Source organism: Harpia harpyja, chromosome 17 (assembly GCF_026419915.1).
Source record: "Harpia harpyja isolate bHarHar1 chromosome 17, bHarHar1 primary haplotype, whole genome shotgun sequence".
NCBI lineage: Eukaryota > Metazoa > Chordata > Aves > Accipitriformes > Accipitridae > Harpia > Harpia harpyja.
Genome location: NC_068956.1, coordinates 11,385,671 through 11,407,022, shown reverse-complemented (window position 1 = coordinate 11,407,022; position 21,352 = coordinate 11,385,671). Strand labels below are relative to the sequence as shown.

The 21,352-nt window shown below is 40.4% G+C and overlaps 2 protein-coding genes across 8 annotated transcripts in view; both read left to right on the top strand.

Annotated features, from left to right (window-relative positions):
* The window catches only part of SMCO4 (single-pass membrane protein with coiled-coil domains 4), a 38,264-nt gene that overhangs the window by 1,070 nt on the left and 15,842 nt on the right, over nucleotides 1-21,352 (top strand). The window contains exon 1 of one of the 7 annotated variants that reach the window (XM_052812956.1): nucleotides 6,958-7,141. The exons of the other annotated variants lie outside the window; for them this stretch is intronic. The gene's annotated coding sequence lies outside the window, so the exon portion shown is untranslated. Of the gene's footprint in view, nucleotides 1-6,957; nucleotides 7,142-21,352 lie in introns of those variants that run through there. 7 annotated transcript variants of the gene reach the window in all.
* Nucleotides 1,553-21,136, top strand: LOC128153585 (uncharacterized). The gene is made up of 5 exons (XM_052813059.1): nucleotides 1,553-1,708; nucleotides 3,693-3,810; nucleotides 16,978-17,439; nucleotides 18,155-19,575; nucleotides 20,947-21,136. The coding sequence occupies exons 1-5, from the start codon at nucleotides 1,553-1,555 to the stop codon at nucleotides 21,133-21,135; spliced, it is 2,346 nt and encodes a 781-aa protein (XP_052669019.1). The 3' UTR covers nucleotide 21,136.

The window sequence follows — 21,352 nt, the reverse complement described above, 5'->3', positions numbered from 1 at the left end:
ATGTAAAAATGTGGCTTTTGTCTGTTCTTTAAGCACCGTACCTTCGTTTCTGTGTGTTTTGTCCCTGAGATGTGCTGACGTGAGTTGGGTTTGTAGCTTTTTGGTTCTCCTTATTGTTGGTTACTTAAAAAAAAAATATTTTCTGTTATATTTCTAAACCGGTTATGGCTCAAACCTTCTTTTAAAGCAGTAGAGAGAATAAATGTTCTCATGTCACAGAGATTTCCGTTCTGGGGTCCCGATCCTGCCTACAATTTGTATAAGCTTTTTTATCGGTCTGTGTGGTACCACGCTGGGCTGAGACTTCCTAGGGTTTCCATGTTTCTCTCAATTTTGAAAATGTGATTGGCAGTTATTTTTAGCTTTGTTAAAAATTTCCTCCTTTAAATGAACCAGGAGTCTTGCAGGAATTCCCTGATGCCTGTTAAAAAAAAGTAAAATGAGTTTCTCATTAGTACATTTTTAATAACTTTTTGCTCTCCCTCTCTCTCTTAACTGGCTTTTAGTGGCCTATTTATAACACACAGACCTCCTAGGCTGAAGTTAAGAAGAAAGCTGATTTTAGACTGTTCTTAACCTTTGTAGGTAGAAATTTCACTGATCTTTGTCAGATAAATGAACTGCTCCTTGTCACAGCAATCTTAGCTGCTGTTTTACCTCATGCTTTGTGGGAAAAGTAGAAGGGACATCTACCAACAGGAATTGTGACTGCAGCCGTCAAATATCTCTTATCACGTGGAAAACTCTAGAAACTACCTGGATCTTTAGTCCTTTTTCCAGCATGGATTTGCACAGGTGTCTTTATTTTGCTCCTGGAGAGGGTTTTGGTACAGCTGTTGACCCCACAAGCAGGGTGATACAGAAGAGCATGGATGGCACTGGCAGACATACAGAGATAAAGATAAGCCATTTACAGACCCGGGCATCTTCAGATGCTGCCAGGGTGGTCATCGGAAAGCCGTCCTTCTAGGGAGTCCTTAGCACACATAACACCCTTTTGCAATGTGACTGGTGTTCACAGACTGACGCAACTGCTTTGTGTGAGACATATTTAGCAGTGGCCGCATGCCCACACCTCCTGTCTGTGGAACACCACCTGAGCTTTGAAGCTACCCTAGAGCGTCAGACTTGCATGGAAATTGCCCTGTGCGAGGTGACAACCCTAAGTCACGCTCCCTAGCTGACCAGTGGTTTGTTGCTGCTTTTTTGGAGGTGTGTACAGTGACAGTAAGAGTGGACTGTTCCCTCGCTGATTGCTGCTATATCCGTATGCTAGCAAAATAATCTCAGGGTTTTTTTAAAAATCTAATTGTGTTTTTCCATGCATTAAATAGACAGTGAAATGCTTTTGCATATGTATAAGATGTACATGCTGATTAGGTGATATGAGCTGGCTTATGGGACAGTAGATAGATCATAAACTAAATCTTTTGGCCATGGCACTTTGTGTGTAATGTCATGCAGTTTTCTTGTTTGTTTTTGTTACAAATTTTCCTCCTCCATCATCTTTCTCCCTTGCCTGTTACTTTGAAGCCCAACAAGGCTTTTCCCAATGGTGTGTGCGCTACCAAGAAGCAGTGGTGTAGAGGAGCTGAAAGAATTTATCCATGAAGAGTCACAGGAGACCTGCCCTGATTCAGCAGGTAGCACTGGTGTCATGGGGACTGCGCTAGAGAGAGAAACATTGATCTTTTACAGTGATATCAGGGTTTGAGAGAACTGAGCATTAAGTCTCTGCTGAATTGGGCTGGGTTTTGCTTTTACTATTACAGCTGTGCCCCGGCTACTCCCAAAGCCATCTGAGCCCTTAGAAAATGGACGTGGCATCTCTTGATTCAACTACTTTGGTCCAGGTGCTCCAGGATAAAATTATCTCTGTCTCCGTACTAGTTTGTCCATCATGCACTGCAAGAAGCTTCTATGGGTGGATTGATGTCCATGTCCAGTAGCAACTTCTGTTGCATGCCAATCTGGATGTCTCTGTTTTTTGACTGATTATGGAAATCCTATCATGCTTGGAGAAACTTCCCGCAAAGAGATCTTGGGTGTTGTCTTTTCTGGAGAACCCCCTAAGGCCGATTGCTGTACAGGGCCACCAGAGCAATGGCAGGGCTGGTCTGTAAGACCACAAGTTCTGTAACCAGGTGGCATTTTTTCTCAAGCTAAGAGATCCTGAGGGGTCTCTGTGATTGTGCTGTTCTGTCTTGCTCCCTTTTTGTTTTGGTTTGGTTTTTTTAATTATTGCAGTATCAGCTTTCCAGTAAGTGCTCTGTAAAGCTGAGAAGTTACCTTGCTTTCTGCCCATTATGGGAAAGAGTTACGTTGACAGATGTGGGCTCTGTGAGGATTTGCTGAGCTCTTAATCCTGTTTGTGGCTAATAGGCCATGCTAATGTGGAAGGGCATCTCTTTCAGTATATAAAGGTCTTAACTGCTTGCTACCTTAGGGAAATGTGCTGTTAAAATGCTGTGATTGTCTTAGCAGCAGTGGCAGGCCACGAGGGTGTCTATGTAAAACTCGGCAACAGTGCAGGCTGCCTCCCCCCCGCTTTTTTTTTTTTTTTTTTTTTTTGAGAGAGAGATTTTTACTTTGTAAGACAAACCCTAAAATAATTGCCGTAGGCAATAGAGGAAGCAGGCTTTGTATATTGAATGTGGCACACAGCCAGAGATCAGATATTTGTGAGCCCTTTACGCACACCTGTATCTTGAGGGGGATGAGAATGTGTGATAATATTCTCTTTGTTGTCTTTTGCCCTACCACTAGTTTAGTTTCAGGGTGGTGGTTTTTTTTTTTTTGTCTTCTCCATCCTGCTTCCTTTGATTTCTTGTATGCCCTTTTTAGTTGCAAAGTTAGTCACTTCTTTCTCTCCTCAAAATGGGAGCTCTGTGCTTTTAGATGTCAGTGTGCCTAGAAGTTTCTGACCACTTCTGTCATTAGAAGTCTCAGAATTTCTCAGAGTAGGGCATGCCCCAATCGAATTATTCTGTATTAAAGTTCTGAAAGTATAAGCATAATTTTAAGTATATTAGCAACTTGGCAGAGACTTCTCTGTCTAGTCCACCAGCATGCTGGTGAAAACTTAATATAAATAAATAGTGTGTAGTGATAGGACTTTCCCCTGCAGTTTCATGTGAGTGTAGAAAACACCACTGTCCATCTCGTATAATTAAGGAACTAATTAAGCAACTACTTTATTAAAGATGGGGGCTACATTCTTGGGATCAAAGGAGTTGCATTGTGTAGTTTGCTGGTGAGATTCTTTGGGGCTACAAAGCTTGTGAGCAAAGTAACTGCTTGCCTTCCTGTTTGCTAATATGCAATATTAAAGACATATGCAAGATAGGGATCTTGGTTCCATGTTAACCAAGCATTTGGTGGAGGCTGTTGATAAAACCAGAAACTGGAGCTGGGTTTGTAGATGGAAGACAGAGGGTAAGTGATTTGTGACACTGACTTGCAGTATGTAAGACACTTGATTTTTAGGTTTCTTTTGAGTGGAGGTTGCTAACAGTGCCAAAATACTTGTATTTTCCCCTTTATATCAAGTACTATCTGTAACAGCTGCAAGGGAAGGCTGCTTCTGTGACTATAATGTATTCTCTATAGCTGGCTTATAAAAATTAGACACAATAATAGGGAGACTCAGTGAAAGCATCAATCTTGAGGAATTATTTTTTTTCTTTAAACAGGTGGTAACGTTAATGCTAGGCTTTTCTCAGTCATTTGCGGGTGCCTGTGGACTTCCTGAGGCAGAGGGACTTGGAAAAGGAGTCTGCATGCGGAGTGTGTGGGTTCTGGCCCACTCAGGTGGGTATTGACTTTCTGCGTTGTGGCAGAAGGTCAGAGAAGATGAGTGTACAAGGTTTTGTGAAATGTCCAGATGTGCAGTAGCAGGAATGCTGAAACTCATTATCAGACTTACCAACGCCTGCGAACCAGGCTAGAATGTGAACTTGTGACTGGTGCCTTAAGCCTTAGTGCCAGCTAGCCTCTTATCTGCTCCCTTTCATGATTTTTATTTTATCTTGTTTGGATTGCACATGTTTTCCATTAGACTTTCTAATGATCCTTTTCTTTGCACTATAGTTATCTGTATTTTTCTTTCCTTTTTACCCCCAGCTGTTCTTTGTCAGTTTGTCTGATTTTTTTTTTTAATTGCATCGTTAGATTTTTCTCCTTCTGTGCACCCCCCCATGTTGTTTACATTTGTTCTTCCTTTATTCATCTTCTTATATTTTTCCCTTTTTAACTCTTATCCTTAGAGGAACCAGTTTTGCTCTTGGAGACCAGCCCTTTCTTATTGATTGCCAGCTGCTTTTATTGAAACTAATTTGCATTCTCTGCTCTTATTGTGCTAGACAGAGGACTAGTGATTTTGAGTAAAGCTCTTTCCCCAAAGGCTTTGCTCAGAAATTGTCTCTGTATTTCACAAAAAGAGTGGAAAATAAAGAGCAGCATCAGTGCAAAAGCTGTTCCTGCCTAAACCAATGTGTTTGTGTCTTTGTCACATGAAGAGTAGAAATGTGGCCTGCCCTGCTGCAGGCACAAATGACTTCTCTAGGCTGAAATGAGCTGGTGGGTTGGGGGGAGCGCAGAATTATGTGGCCTTATGTTTACTTATATGGGCACCCCTTAGACTCTGGCAGTAACAAACCCAATCCATTTTGATTGGGGTTGTGTATTGGCTTGGTACTTTTGTTTACAAGCACTTCTGTAGCTGTGATTTTTTTTTTTTTTTTTTTTTTTTTTTGCCGTAGGCAACTCTAAAAAAATGTATTAAGACTAAAGATATACTACGGTTGTAGTTGAAGAGCCGTGGATGCATAATTGTAAACTTGGAAAAAAATTAAATCGGAGCAGGTGGCTGGGGGGGCTTTAATGCTCGAAGTACTACCTGCCTTCAGATGGGCTCTTTGATAAAGGTCTTTAATAAGGCTCCTTGAGCCTTATTAATTGCTAAATATAAAAACCTTGTGTTCAGGCCATGTTGATTTTGGGCCTTGTATCATGCTGGAGGTATGGATAATCGTGATTTGGATGTACCAAACCTCAGGGTGTATATCAGTCTCCTCAGACTGCTTTCTGTTTATAAATTGGTCTCACTGCTTTTTCACCCAATGTTAGTTTGTTTTTGTTTGACACCTTGGCTTTGTCTGTGTGTTTGCAAAGGAGTTCTCTGACTGTGGTAGTGCTTAGTATCAGGTCTGGAGAGGAGGTGTGCTGTATAAATCTGTTATTAAAACTCACTGGAGTGCTTTGCCTCTAAAATGTTTGTCCTAGCATGGCTGCTTACTGGAGTTGGAAATCAATAGCATCTTACACTTTATATAGCGTTGTTGCATCATGAAAGATCTCATGCTCGACTTTGACACCCAACGAGAAGGATAACAAAAATAAGGAATTGTTCGGGTGAAGCTGCAGCATGCAGCTTTTAGTTACAAAAGTGCACCCTCAAACATAGCTTAGGTACATGGCTGTCGTACAAGTAAGATTCAAGATCCCAGAGCCTTTTACTAGACCTTACTAGTGCCAGTATAAAATATGGCTCTGAGCCTGCAGCCATGCCACAAAAAGGCTCAGGGAATTCACCTGTAGTTGTTTGGTTTTGCAAACTTAGGTCTGCTTAGAAACCAATACACTTACTGTGCTGGGTCTTGCCATCAACCCACCACACCCACCATCATGGTGCAGCCTACTTTGGATGGGGGAGCGTACAGTTAAACTCTACCATAGTTTAGGACAGAAACTGAAGGATAAACATCTGTCTTAATAGGCTTGAGGGGTTTAGGTAGGGATGCTGCATAGCATCAGAAAAACTCAAGTTTACTGAATTGGTAACTGTTTAAAGGAGTGGCTCGTAGTTATACTATTATAATCTGTGAAGTACATTTGAAGGCTTGGAGACTTGGAGTTACTTGTGGTGACAGACTTCAGCATGGAGGAAAGGGGTGTATGACAACTTCTTGCCTAAATATTTAGGTTTGATACCGTTACTCAGAAGTCTTGATGCTGGTTCTTGCTGCTGAATTGAGATTATTTCAGTCTGCAGAGCAAGCCTTAGACAGTTTCCCTCCATTGTTTAAGTCTTTCCCACAGTGGTAAGAGAAATATTTAACAGGATAGGAAACAGTGTCTGTAAAAGTGAGATTTGCTCTGAAATCTGATTGCCTGAACTATTTCTAAGTCTTTTACATTTCTAAAAGTTGAAGCTGACTTACTTCTTTCTGTTGATAATTTATTTAGCATGTTAACTCATTGTACAATAATCTCCAACAAACACACTTGTGCTTTTTTTAAAAATGACATTATAACTTGGTGAAGAGAAATGGAAATATTTGTATACAATCATTTTATTGTTTTTTTTCCATGTCTTCCAGCTATAGCACTGCCTGCCTGAGTGGGAGAAAGTGAGACCTTTCTGTTCTGTGTTCAAACAGAACAAAATGCAGAATCCAATAGTAGACGTAGGAGTGAGACTCAATTTGACTTTTCAAATCTTTGTCTTTGCTAATAACAGGATGGGTTATTACTATTGAACATGATGATTTTTTTAAAAATGAAAGTTATTAAACTTAGCATGTGCTTAAGGGGGAGCAAGGGGAGTTCCAAACACCCAAAGAAACCTGTAGGAATAAATCTTCGGAGCAAATTCAATATCAAGCAGGAATATTCAGGTTGGGCTGTATGTCTTAACATTGATCTCCTCCTGGACTAATTATGCCCCTCCTAATACTGATAGGGTGTAGCTATACAATGCCTTGCAGCCTGACCTATGCTTCTCTGCCCACACTCTTAAATAATTAGAGAGGAGTTGGACCTTCTCTGTAAGCCTTCTAGCTTTGTTATTTCAGTGCTGTGCTCAATTTAAAATGCAGTGCTGAGAGACTGGCCTTTTTTAGCTTAGGCACAGCACCAGTCTAACCAATCACTACAGCTTTTGAACTGGAGCTGGTTTGCATCTGATCTTCTCTGAACAGGAGTGAGGAAGATTGGGTCTGTCTGTGGTGTACCACCCCATCATACCCCATGATTGGTTCTGGTAAATCAAAGCTGCTGACAACTAACTTAGCTGGTTTTTTTCATGTTCCCTTCCTCATGCTCTGTATATGTTCCTGAGATGCCCAACTGCCAGTGGGAGGTTAGTCTCAGCTGTCCGTTGTGACTTTGAAAAACTTTGGGGAGGGGGTGTTGGTTTTTGGGGGGTGGGGGTTTTTTTTGTTTGTTTATTTGGGGGTTTTTTGTTTGTTTTGTTTTGTTGGTGGTAGTGGTTGCTTTGGTTTGGGGTTTTTGGAAGAAGGTACCTGTGCACTTGGTGCTTAACTTTTTAATATCTGAATGTGTTTTCTTGGCACAGATTGGCTTTCCAATGCCTCTCACAACAGTGAAAAGAACCCACTGGCTCCTAAGGCTTTTCTACTTAATACACTTCCTTGCCCTTTTCAACTACTTTGTGCTTTTGCAAGGATATAAACCTAGATATTTTACATATCCCATGTTGCTGAACTAAATGACAATTTTGAGGTTTTGAGAGGTACAAGTTTTGATGATAAATGCATTTTTTTTTCCTGTATAACTTTATCTTTATACTCTGTGCTGGGCACTCCTGAAGGAGAAATTCAGTGTGAAGAGAGGTCTTCTGACAGTTTTGGCCTTAGCAACCCTTAGAAGCACAGGAGACGAAGAATTAAAGGAAAGAGCTGCAGTGTGCAGAGTCTGAAGAATTAACATCAGTATTTTCAGTCCCTTTTTCATATAATGTAAGGAAAGAGGTAACTGGAGGATGAAATCTTTTCTGTGGTACTAGCAGAGGAGCACAGATAGTATTTGAGAGCCAGATAAGGCCCCACAAGCAGCAGAAGAGTATTACACTGCGGAAGCTTTCTGGGCTGTGATCAGTGTTCTAAAATACAGTTTAAGAAACAGTCAACAAAGTGTGGTTTCCAGGGGTTGAAGAGACTTTCCGGTAGTGATCCCTCTTCATTTGTAAACTTCAAATGTATTTGATAATCCCCATATAATGCAATTCGAAAGTATTTTTAAGCTTAACCTTATTTTAATTAAAAAGAGGCATCATGGCAGGATATTCCACATTGCATGTTTGCTGAACAACATATACTATCTGGATAAATGACTGAAAACTTTGCTATATATGGCGTTTATTTGCTGCTGTCTTCTGTACCAAATTTTAGTTGTTGTTGGGTTTTTTCTTGTGAAATGAATAGGTATGAATTTTTCTCTGAATATTTTCATTCTGTGACTGTTTTTATTAATTGTGTGAAAATAATATGATGCAGTGTTACTAAACCCAAAATTTAGGTTGTAGGCATATATCGTAATGTCATCAGCTTTTTTTTTTTTCCCCTGTAAGAATTATAGTAGATGCTGAGGGTTTGTTAAGCTTGAGGAGGGATATAGTTGATTTCCAAAGTAAATACTATTTATGAGAGTTTATTTAAAGTTACCTACAGGAGAGTGAACATGCAAGGAGGGGGTATATAATGTTTTCTTTGGAACATACCTCTGCTAAATATATTTTTTTAAGGTTGCTAATCTGTTTCCTGCTTAGGAAACCAAGGAAGTCAAAGAGAGAAGGAGATTATGGACATACCTGTTGCTTCAATGCTGTGGCATTTCTATGACTTCCATCTCCTACCCAGTTACAGGCTCTGCAGGAAAGGGATATGCAACTTGTGTTGAAAACTTTCAGGCTTCCTGTTTCTCTGAGCAAGATGGTTTCTGGCTGAGCCAGTTAACTTTTACTGCTGGGCCATCTCTCCGTATTTTCGATTGCCTTGGAAGATTTGTGGTCTCCACTGTTTCTGACCATCCTGCATAGTTAGTGATCTTTTCCCTCCAGACTCAAAATACCAGCAGTGTAGCGGTATCAGCTATGTGCAAGTCCCTTTGAATTCTGCCATCAGTTGTATTTCTTGCGAATAAAGTGTTGCTGTTACAGAATTCCAGGGAGCCCTGAATATAAACGTATCAATTATGTGTCAACACAACAGCATCTGTCGTTGAAATTGGGTATCATTTATTTGGCATCAGCATAGCAAAGATTTGGCTGACAGCCAGAATAAAATATTCCAGCAGAAACCGCTGCAACAGGAGCCATCTCTGAAGTAATTCTCTGAAATTCAGGTGTTCTAACATCACCTCATAATAAATTCTTAATACATTAGGGACCTTAAGAAAAAAGCCTTTCAGGTTCCACATTCTTGTCTACTTTTATTTCTTTTTCATGTCAAATTTTTTTTTGTTGTTCCTGCTCTCTGAAGAGATACATACAAGGTTCTGGGATGTATATATCCTGTGATTTAATTATCCTTGTTTGGCTTTCCATTTCATATTCCAACACTTGTTTACATAAAAATTCCAAATGAATGCAATCAGTGATGCCTTCTTTGTGGAAACTTTGCTTAACTGTGAAAGAAGTAAGGCTTTCAGAATAGGAGAGTAAGAAGTTATATCCCTGTTCTTATAAAAGATATGTACTTGTTTGGTTGTTTTTTTCATTTTTCTTTTTTTTTCCCCTGAGTAACTTAGTCTCTCTAATCTTCCTTGCTTTTTCTTAGACCTTATCTAAGTAAGTTTCACTTTTCCAGAGATGTGAGCGAGTCAAAACAATAATTTCAGAAAGTTAGGAAACCCCGAGTCCGTAAGACACTCCATTTGTCACAGGCATAATTGCTATGGTTCAGTAAGTATTTTAGAGTACCTGTGGGAAATCGGAAACTCGGATCACTTTGCTTTTGTGGATGATCCTTATCATACTTGAGGGAGGTAAAGAAGTAACTCTTCTGTTTAATGGTACAGCTTGTAATAGTCAGGTGTTTCATTCTGATATCTTTCTAAAAAATGAAAACGGGAAGATCAGAGTTGGAAGGCAGAAAATAGGGCAGAAAGACTTGGGGTCATGTAACATGTCCAAATGTTTACCTTGTATCTTTTCACTGACTAAGCCCCAAACAGTCCCCATCCCTTCATCAAATTAAAGTTTTTCACTTGCGTGCTAAAGAAACTCCTTTCTAGGAAAGCGTTAAGAACAATATAGAGATAAATGTAGTTGGGAGAAAACGTGCACTGGATTTTCAGTGCTGGAAGAAAAGCTTGTAGAATAAAGATGAACTTTTTTTTTTTTAAGGTTTTTGGTTTTGTTGGGTTTTTTGTTGGTTTTTCTTCCCCTGAGGTTTGAAGTCCTGTGAAGTTCAGTTTCTCTCAGAGGGGAGAGAACAATGAAAGGGAGGGAGGTCTATCATATTGTCTGCATTTTAAATGGGTTGGTTTCGGTTTGGGTAGAAAAGAAACAGTAAATTTAGATTAACTCTTAACTTCATACTCTCAAAAGAAATCACAAATCCAGAGTTAGGTAATGAAACCTCTTTAGGAAAATCAATGCTACCTTTATCCAAGCTCAATTTATGCAAGAGGTCAGCTTTGCTGCTGCCCTGGCATAGCTTGAATTTAATGATTAACCTGTTAGTGACTGTTCATGTAACTTCTGGCTTTCCATCTAGTACTTTTTATAAGCATAAGCCAAGATGATAATAGAATGCTGTAGTAGCGGTATGTGCTATTTCAGGAAAAATCTCTTTTCAAATCCTATATGCAGTATGCATCAGCCCCAGTGAAACTGAGAGAAGCCCATTAAGAAATCCGATTAGCTGTCTGCTCTCTAGATGAGTTAAAATCTCTGTCCAGTGTGGTAATCAGTGATGTCTAACTGGTGGCTTATCTGGTAATACTGCTGTCACCTTTTATAGAGGCGCGTTCTCTTGCAGTTCTGCCAGGCATGTGTATTCATTTCAGCCACATATAACATTGAGCGACAAAGTGATACAGTGTAATAAATTTTAAAATCCTTTTCAGTGCTGAACCTGGCACTGTCTTGTTCTGTTGTGTCGCCCTTCCATTCAGCACATTTCCTTGTGAGATCTAAACGTGTCATGTAAGCAGTAGCATACAAGAGGAGGGAGAGTATGCTTTGTGTGAAAGCAGCACTGAAAAGTGCAGCATTAGGTTCAAGGTTCAAAGCAAAGTATTGTGAAGTACTAGACAGTGTGCTTGCTCCAGTGGTAATCATCTCTGTACATTTTCTGCAGGTTAAAAAAAAAATCCATATAATTTTGGGAAGTAAATATCAAAAAGATTTCAAAAGTAACTTTGGTTAATGTAGTAGCCTGTAAAGTCTAAATTGTTTTCCTGTTAAAATGGGGAATGTGAGGAAGAGCAATTCTAATGCCAGCAGTCTTTGTATTTATCTCCATAAAATACAGATCTGCTGCTGTCCATTTCATATCCATGGATGTTCATGTCCATGCAGAGACCTGGCTGAAACCTGTGGAGCACTGTAGTAGCAACTGAGACAGGTTGCCAGATGGGAACTGAACTTCTCATCACCTCTTGCCAAACGTACATAGCCCTGTATCTTTTGAAGGTGTCTTCTGTTGGTAGTTGTTGCTTCCCATCGACATTTGTTCATCTTCCATCTTTCCTTTCACTTGAAGGAGGTGAATTTTGACTGCAGCTGTCCTGATGGTTGTTTTTTTAAGTGCTGTACACCGTTTGCTCTTGGGTTCCATCAAGGTACTGTGATCTTAGCCAATGCTTTCTACCTTATTTTATTTTACGCTAAACTTTCTATTCTGAAATATATTAATATTGTATCATTTCCGTCTAGAGGTTTATGAACAATTCTGATCTGTTGCTAGCATCTCCAGTTGACTGAACCTTTAGCGTGCCCTCAGGTAAAGTGAGATGACACCTATGGTACAGTACAGTAGATAAAAGGGTATGCTTCTCCCTTCCCCTTCTCTCCCTCCCCAACCACAATCTGCTTTGTGGTTGTAGTTCCAGTTTCAAGGCTCGGTTAATTCATGAAAAAAAAAATCTCACTTCTCTGTTGGACAGAGGGGTAAGCAATGGTTGATGGCCTGTATCACAGGAGTAAGTAGATCTAGAAATCTTCTGATATCTCTGGTCCTTTGTAGGAAAAAGATGGTTCTCAGAGTCCTCCCTCAAATGCACAGAATGTCCTTGTTGATTCTCTTGGTTTTTGGAGGGTCCATGCTTAAGAGTATGGGTACATTATGCTTGACTTTATTTAGATTAAAAAATAGATATAGATCTATATCTAAATTTAGATTTATTTAGGTTCTGGACTGGTTAGTAAGAGGTTCTGTTAAACCACTGCCTGGTTTTCTGTCCAGATATTTGGTTTGTTTGCCTCTCTGTGTTGAACCTCCATCCCTTTTCTTAGTCTCCCTTCTTCTTCCCAGTTCAAATTAGTGGCAGTTTTTGAGGAAAAAAACATTTTCCTTTTCCTTTACACTTGCACCAGATATTCAAAGGACAAAATGCTCCTTCTTCACTCTTAGGAGTGAAGTGCTGTTTTATATTACCCTCAGATTAAATATTGGGGTCGCTGAATCTACTTCTGGCACCGCAGCTCTTGTATTGAGTAACAGCCTGTTTGGAGCAGTGTTTGCAAAACCATTTCAGTACATCTCACTATTACCAAGTCAGTACTGCAACCTTATATAAGCCAGTCTCCATCCACTTAACTCCAGGACAACTTCAGTGATTGATATTTATATGAAAGCTTTCGTGTTTCCACAGTGACATTGTCTCACTCTCAAAAGAAAAGATGGCTCTTTCCCTGTTGAGTTGGTATGAAAAAGCTTGCAAAGGCTTTCAGCAGCACTGCATCTGAGACAGGCATCGGCAGAAAAACTAGGGTCGTCTTTAATTTGGTATTTCATTTTGTGAAATTGCCTACTCTGAGAGAAATAAAACATTTACATGTATATTAACCAATGTTTGCCAGCTCTTGGAATAAAGCCAGTTCTCTCAGGGCCAAACAAATGCTCTGAGTGAATGAGTAATAATCTGCTATTGTCACTCCTGATTTATGGATGGGTAGATAGAGCAATGTTTGCCATTTTAAGTTGTCCTATTTGCTTGAAAGACTAAAAATCATGATTAGCTATCGGCTTGGAGTATCTATAGCATGTCTGTTTATAACTGATTTACTCAATATAGCTGTTGCAAAAATTCAAAACCTCCCCACGTGATAAGATGTAATTGTGGAAGAGGATGAGAACGCATGAAGGTTACAGATGTTTTGGGACAGTAATTTGGAAGCTGCAGCCAGAGGCTGAAAAGATATATGCCATCTCCTCTTTTTAAATTACATGCAAGGTCCTTGTGTCTCGTTTATTTTTTGAGGAAATCTGTATCGTCATCTCTGTCATGTTAATAGAAAGTTAAAAATCTATGGATTCCCAAGAAAATGGCTGTATTGAGCTTTTGTTATTGATAGACAATGATGTTTTCCTGTGTCTCTGAGCCTTTTCATTTGCTTAATTTTTCAACAAATGCAGTTAAAAACAGTTTTGACGACTTTGTTGTATGCATTTATGAGCATGCTTTTCTCATGAAGTTAACAGCAATCTTGGCAAGATTGGCGTGAATAAAAACAGCAACAAGACTTTCTTTTGTTGAGAAAGATGCATGTTTTTAAAGGGAGCACTTAAAATCCTGCACCTTTAAAGCCCCTATTAAATACTGCAGAGAGACAAATAGCACAGCATCCCTTTGGAGTAGGAGTTTGAGGCATCGAGAGTCACTCTTGAAATGAAATTGTCCTCAGAATGTCCCGTGAAGTCTTCTGCGAGATCTGGCTGGTTGTGGAGGAGTGTGCTATATCACACCTAAATACATAGGTAGGAGATGGATGAGAAGTACGAACCTGACTTGTCAGATGCTAAGAGTAAATAAAAACAGTGTAGAGGTGAGACAGATAATTGATGTCTGTCTTCTCTGATGGGTTGACTCTTCCATCCACTTCTTTCAGTCTTTATTTCACTTCCATGCAGTTTTTCTTCCACGCACCGTTTTCTCTTTCCTTTTGTTTTTTCTTCTCTTGCGCACTAAGGGGGCTTTCCTGCTTTTTCTGTCTGGGCTTCATTATCTCACTCACCTACTTGCCCTGCATCACAATTTCTTTTTCTTCTTTTTTTTTTTTTCCCTTTCCCCCCACTGCATTAAACTGCCTATCTGTGGTCTTGTTAAATGAAATAACAGCAAGAGCAGTTGGTGTTGATGTTGTAGATACCAGGATGCCCACAGCCCAGGGTGCAGCTATTAATATTCTGTCCATACGTGGTGGAAGACAGATTCTGAAGAGATGCCTAAGGACATGATTCCTCAGCCCCTCCGAGAAAGGTCAGACATAGGACTTAACTTCTGTACTGTGCAGCCTTAGCTGTCACTTGGTTTTCACAGGCACTTTGATAAGATTAAAAACTAATATATCCCCATTTTGAGAGAAGGTCAAATAATACGTGATCCAAACCCTGTGTCTATTGGATCATTGGCAGGTGCCTTTAAACATCCATTCCCTGCACACCCACAGTTCTCGAACTGTCCATGGGCCCCAGAGCTGACTTGACTTCCACTGTTACAGGTTCAGGGTACTGATGTGGAGACTCAAGAGACTGTTATAAACAATTATATTAATTGTTAATAATTGAGGCCTGTATGTGTAATCTACTGACTGTGGTGGTGTCCTTTCATCCTGTTTTTGTGTTTTGTATCTTTGTATCCCTTGATTTATGTTTGCCTAGGCAAGTTTAAACCCTTTGGTATGTAAGAAAACCTTGAGCTTTGTTAACAGTAGGCACAAAGAGATAAGAAACCTTGAGTTCTGCTGAGCTTCGTGATTAAAACTGGCCAGGGTCAGCTAACTGGGAGGAAAGAGATAAACCACCTGGGATGACCCACACTGCGCATGCCTTAAGAGAAAGGTCAAATAGCGGACACCGTGAGGAAGACTAGCGAAGACCACCAGAGGACGTCCGAAAGACCACCAGAGGCCTTAACACGCATGCATAACGAACATTATAATATGTTAATGACTTCTCGGAAAAAGGATGAATATGTAACGTGTTTCTCGGAAATCTAATGCATATACATGAACGCTCTGTATTTAGTCTGTACACTAAAGCCTAACGGTGTGCACGATAGGTGGAGCGATCCCCCGTGCAACCAGCGCTGCTAATAAAGAATACCTACTTAATAGTTAAAATTAACTATTGAGTCGATTTCCTTTGAATCAATCTGGCGACCCAGGTGGGACATTCTCTGCTCGGCTGCAGGACCCGCTGAGAACAGGACTCCCTAGGGTACCCCCGGGATTTTCCCGGAGGGGCTCCTCGCCTCACTCGGATCACTGCGGGAGCAGACAAGAACACCATCGGAAAGAATAAAAGGTATTCTTTAAATTATTAGTTGGGGACCGGTCATTTGGGCTGTCCATAAGTCATAAGATTTACTTATGCAGGATGGCGTATGCCAGGTAGTTGATGCTCTTGGTATACCTTTGGTTTTGGTTTAATACGTGTCTGGACATTTTGTTGCAGTATACTCTGTATGCTGTTGTGCACTTTGCGTGCTTTTGGTTTAGTGCCCATACATGTATTTTGGTTTCTGGTTTAGCTTTGTTTCAGACCTTTTGGCTAACTGAATGTGGTAAACGACTATTGGATTGGAAACGGATTGCGGAGATCATCGTGAGTTTTGAGTCAAAATTGTGATAAAATCGAGTAAACGGTGAATTGAATGCTTGGGTGAGTGAGAGGCAGCTGCAAAGTGTGTGTGAAGTTCCGATCCGCAGACTCGTATCTCCGTAGGAGGTACGACCGGAGATGAATGAAGTGTGATTGATTTACTGATGATTTGGGACGTGAACTTATACATTATTATTATAGTTATAACTTTGAGCTTGGTTATTTTATTAACCTTGTGTTGTTGTTGTTGGAAGAAGTTCCCTGTCTGGTGTATTCTATAAATGTGGGTATTTGAATGGTGTCTTCTGCATCCAGGAAATGAGTGTAAACCCGTATATATCCTAGAGTGTATGTGGTGTAAACAAAAGCTACAAATAGATTGTGGAAAGGATATTGAATGCCCTAAGTGTCGGGTCTGGGCTTCCTGGGACAAAAGAGAGAGAGTCACGTATATAGCAGGAATAATTTGTGGTTGGGAAGGTAAAAATCAGAGCAAGTAATATGGGAGGTAAGCAGAGCGGTGGAATACTGAAAAAGAGCCCCTTAGGTTGTATCCTAGCACATTGGAAGGAAATTGGGGGACCCCCAGGTGGGAATGTGGATAGAAAAACTCTGATAAAATATTGTAATCAATGGTGGCCCTTATATAAATTAGATGATGATGAAAAATGGCCCTTGAATGGGACACTAAACTACAATACTTTGTTGCAATTGATGCTATTTTTGAGACGAGAGGGAAAATGGGATGAAGTAATGTATGCAGATATGTTTTTCACTTTAAGAAATCATTCAGACTGGCAGAAGAAATGTGGCATTAATTTGGCCCCACAAGACCCTCTCGTGCTAGCGATAGAAAAAGAGCAAAGAAAGAGTACGGGAAAAATGAAAAGATGTTGCTCAGCATGTAGTATAGGACAAAGGTGTATAAAATTAAAGAAAAATGAAGAAAGGATGGAAGAGGACCTCGATCTCTCTCTTTCTGTATTACCTCCACCATCCTCAGAGGGAAATTCCATTGAGGATGCGGGTGCGGAGGAACCTGAGGAAAATACAAAAACAAAAGATTTAGGTTTCACACCTATAACGGCCCGTACTCGAAGTAAGATGGGCCCTATTATTCAGGCTCCTCTGAGACAAGCGGTGGGGGTTACTGGCCCCACTAGAATTAAGATACCATTTACAATGAATGATTTGGATTCATGGAGAGAAGTAGTAAAAGAATACCGAGACGACCCCGAAGGAGTTGCCAAAAGATTCGAGCTGATTGTTAAAAATCAAGACCCAGATTGGAAGGACATCGATTTAATGTTGGATGCCTTAACTGAGACTGAAAAACAATTAATAATAAAGAATGCACGAACTCAAGTGCAAATTCAAATAACTGCTGGGGTTTTACCCGGTGTAGTAGATAACCACATACCGAGAACCGACCCCAATTGGGACCCTAATGATAACCATGATTACCGATTATTGAAAAAATATCAAGAATGGATAAAAATTGGTATCGAGAATGCAGTACCGAAAGCAGTTAACTGGTCAAGCTTGTACGCAGTAAAACAAGGTCAGACTGAAACTCCCACAGAGTTTCTTGACCGGTTAAGAGCAGCAATGCGGAAATATACTACATTAGACCCTGTTTCTGAGGTAGGGAAACAGCAGCTAGTCTCTTTGTTCTTGGGACAATCCTCAGAGGATATAAGAAGGAAACTTCAGAAATTAAAAGAGACAGAGATAAGGGATTTAGAAAAGTTGATAGAAGAGGCCTGGAGAACGTATCGGAATAGAGAAGGGGAGGAGAGACGAAAAATGAGAACGGCTATTGCCGCAGCTACAGTAGCCGCGCTGGGAAGACAGGATAACTCCCTTCGTGGGAGGGGTCGGGGAACTGGAAGGAGGGGAGGCTCGCGCCAGCCCCTAAGGTCAGATCAATGTGCTTATTGTAAAGAAATAGGTCACTGGAAAGGACAATGTCCCAAGCTGAGTGGAGCACAGGCTGTTGTAGCCAATATCGCCTCTGGTCAATGAGGGGGACCGGGGGAATCCACCCTAGCGGATCCGCTGGTTAAAATTAAGCTAGGGAAAATAGAACAAGAGGTGGATTTTCTTGTAGATACGGGGGCGTCCTATTCAGTGTTAAATCAAAAGCTGATACCGGAGGATGAAGAGTTTGTGACTGTAATGGGAGCTACTGGCCAGCAGAAAAAGGCTTATTTTCTAAAACCGCTTAAATATAAATTAGGTAAACAAATGGGAATACATAAATTTCTGTATTTGCCCGGATCTCCGAAATCCTTGTTGGGCCGCGATTTGCTAGAACAATTGGAAGCAGAAATTGTTTTTGAAAAAGGAAAAATGAAATTGAAAATCAAGGAGGACCAGCTAATTAACATTCTAAGTTTAGCATTAATACAAACTAAACCAAAGTTTGAAGTGCCTCCAGAAATCGTTGATCAGGTATATCCTGGAGTCTGGGCCTCCGAGGTTCCGGGAAAAGCTAAAAATGCAGCCCCCATAGTAATTAAACTAAAACCAGGAGCAGAGCCAGTAAAAATTAAACAATACCCCCTGAAATTGGATGACAGAAAAGGAAATAATCGATAGGTTCCTACAGTATAAAATATTAATTGAATGTGAATCAGAATACAATACCCCCATACTGCCAGTTAAAAAGGCAGATGGAAAAAGTTATAGGTTAGTCCAAGATCTGAGAGCTGTAAATAAGATTACTGAAGATATACATCCAGTAGTTGCAAACCCATACACTTTGTTAACAAAACTAAAAGATAACCAAGTTTGGTTTACCGTACTGGATTTGAAGGATGCTTTTTTTTGCCTGACCCTAGCCACAGAAAGCCAGAATTTGTTTGCTTTTGAATGGGAAAATCCTGAAACTGGAAGAAGAACTCAGTTAACATGGACAGTATTACCACAAGGGTTTAAAAATAGCCCCACTATTTTTGGAAATCAACTGGCAAAAGAACTTGAAACTTGGGTACCTCCGGATAATGAAGGGGTTTTGTTACAGTATGTAGATGATCTCTTAATAGCTACTGAAACCAGAGAAAGTTGTATTCAATGGACTGTGAATCTTCTTAATTTTTTGGGTTTGAGTGGATATCGAGTCTCTCAACAGAAAGCTCAATTAGTCCAGCAACACGTGACCTACTTGGGACTCGTAATCTCGGGAGGACAACGGGAACTTGGGACTGAACGAAAAGAGGCCATTTGCCAAACTCCGGAACCCCAGACGGTGAAAGAGCTGCGGACCTTCTTAGGGATGACAGGTTGGTGTCGCCTTTGGATACATAATTATGGATTATTGGTAAAGCCATTATATGAGCTGATAAAGAAAAACCAGTCAAAATTAATTTGGACTGGAGAAACACGAAATGCATTTAAACAGCTCAAACGAGAGTTAATGAGAGCTCCTGCTCTTGGACTGCCGGATGTTTCAAAACCATTTTGGCTGTTTTCTCATGAAAGACAAGGAATAGCCTTGGGAGTACTAGCACAAAGACTTGGTCCCTATAAACGGGCAGTAGCTTATTTCTCCAAACAGCTGGACGAGGTGAGCAGAGGATGGCCTGGTTGCCTTCGAGCTGTCGCAGCAGTTGTTATCAATATTCAAGAAGCCCGAAAGTTTACCATGGGACAGAAAATAACAGTGCTGGTCTCTCATACAGTTTCAACGGTCTTGGAACAAAAAGGAAGCCATTGGCTCTCGCCCCAGAGATTCTTAAAGTACCAAGCAGTGTTGATAGAACAAGATGATGTAGAAATTGTGGTTACTAACATTGTCAATCCAGCCTCTTTTCTTAGTGGGACTCTGAATGAACCAGTGACACATGATTGCATAGAAACAGTAGAAGCTATATATTCCAGTCGACCAGACCTCAAAGAAGAACCTCTGGAGGATGCTGAAAACTCCTGGTATACCGACGGGAGTAGTTTTATAAAGCAGGGACAACGTAAAGCAGGATACGCAATCACAACCACCCAACAGGTAATCGAATCTAAGTCTTTACCTCCTGGGACTTCAGCCCAGAAGGCGGAGATAATTGCCCTCACCCGAGCATTGGAATTGGCAAAAGGTAAAAAGATTAACATTTGGACAGATTCTAAATATGCATTTGGAGTAGTTCATGCTCACGGTGCAATTTGGAAAGAACGAGGATTGCTAACTGCTCAAGGAAAACAAATAAAACATGCAGAAGAAATCTTAAAGCTATTAGAGGCTGTAAAGCAACCAGAAAAGGTAGCTATCATGCATTGTCGAGGACATCAGAAAGGAAACACAGATCCAGAAATTGAAAATCGACTGGCAGATTATGAGGCTAGGCGGGTGGCAGAAGAAGCGGAAGCAGAAACATTATCCTTAATACCAGACGGTAAAATCCAAACTGTAAGTACAAATCAAAAACCAAATTATTCAAAAGAAGATCTAAAATTAATTGAAGATCTGGAAGGTAAAATAGAGTCAGATGGATGGGTTCGTTTAGCGGATAATCGTATAGTAATACCATCCAATTTAATATGGACAACAGTTTTAACTGAACACAATAAGACGCATTGGGGAGCAGATACCTTGTACAAGAGCTTAAATCAGAAATTAATAGGACGCAATCTGTATACAATGGTGAAACAAATATCTCAACAGTGTGAAATTTGTTTACGTAATGACCCTAATGTGGCGAATAAAGTAAAGTTAGGAATAATTGGTAAAGGGAATTATCCAGGACAACAGTGGCAAATTGATTTTTCGGAACTCCCAAGAAAAGGGGGGTACCGATACTTGTTAGTCATGGCTGACACATTTTCAGGCTGGCCAGAGGCCTTCCCCTGCCGAACAAACAAAGCAAGGGAAGTAACTAAGGTATTGTTGAATGAAATCATTCCTCGTTTTGGAATTCCAGCAACAATATCTTCCGATCGAGGCCCTCATTTTTGTGCCAAAGTAGTACAGCAGGTGAGCAAAACTTTGAAGATAGATTGGCAACTACATACCCCATATAGGCCTCAAGCAAGCGGACAGGTTGAAAAAATGAATCATTTAATTAAACAACAAATAGCGAAAATTGGTCAGGAGGCCAATCTAACCTGGCCCCAATCTCTCCCCCTGGCGTTACTTAGAATAAGAGTAAAACCAAAAACCAAGGAAAACCTAAGTCCCTTTGAAATATTGTATGGAAGACCATATCAGTTCCAATTTACAGGGGAGGATTTAACCCAACTAGGTACAGGACATTTGTATGACTATATGATATCCCTCCAAAAACAATTAGAAAATATAAATAAACAGATTTTGGGAACCAGGGCTAGAGGATTAGATCAACCAATTCATCCCTTTAAACCAGGTGACTATGTATATGTAAAGATCTTTTCAGGACAACCCCTGGAGGAGAAATGGGATGGCCCCTATCAAGTGTTACTGACGACCTTCACTGCCATTAAGATCAAGGAACAGCCGGCTTGGATTCACTATTCGAGAGTGAAGAAAGCACCTGAGAGGCCATGGACGGTCACCTCTACAGGACCCACAGGTCTGCGATTTTCCAGATCATGATAATAACTGAGTTACTACTTGGTCCAAATGAAGCTCGGTGGAACTCGAACTCACATTTCTCCTTGACACAAAACGTTTCCCAAATTCTGAACAGAACTGATTGTTGGATATGTACTCACATGCCAGAATATGGTGGAAAAGGGATCTCGCTGATTGGCATCCCGATACCAAGTAACCACTCCTGGGCCACTCTTTGGGAAAGTACCACATGGTATAC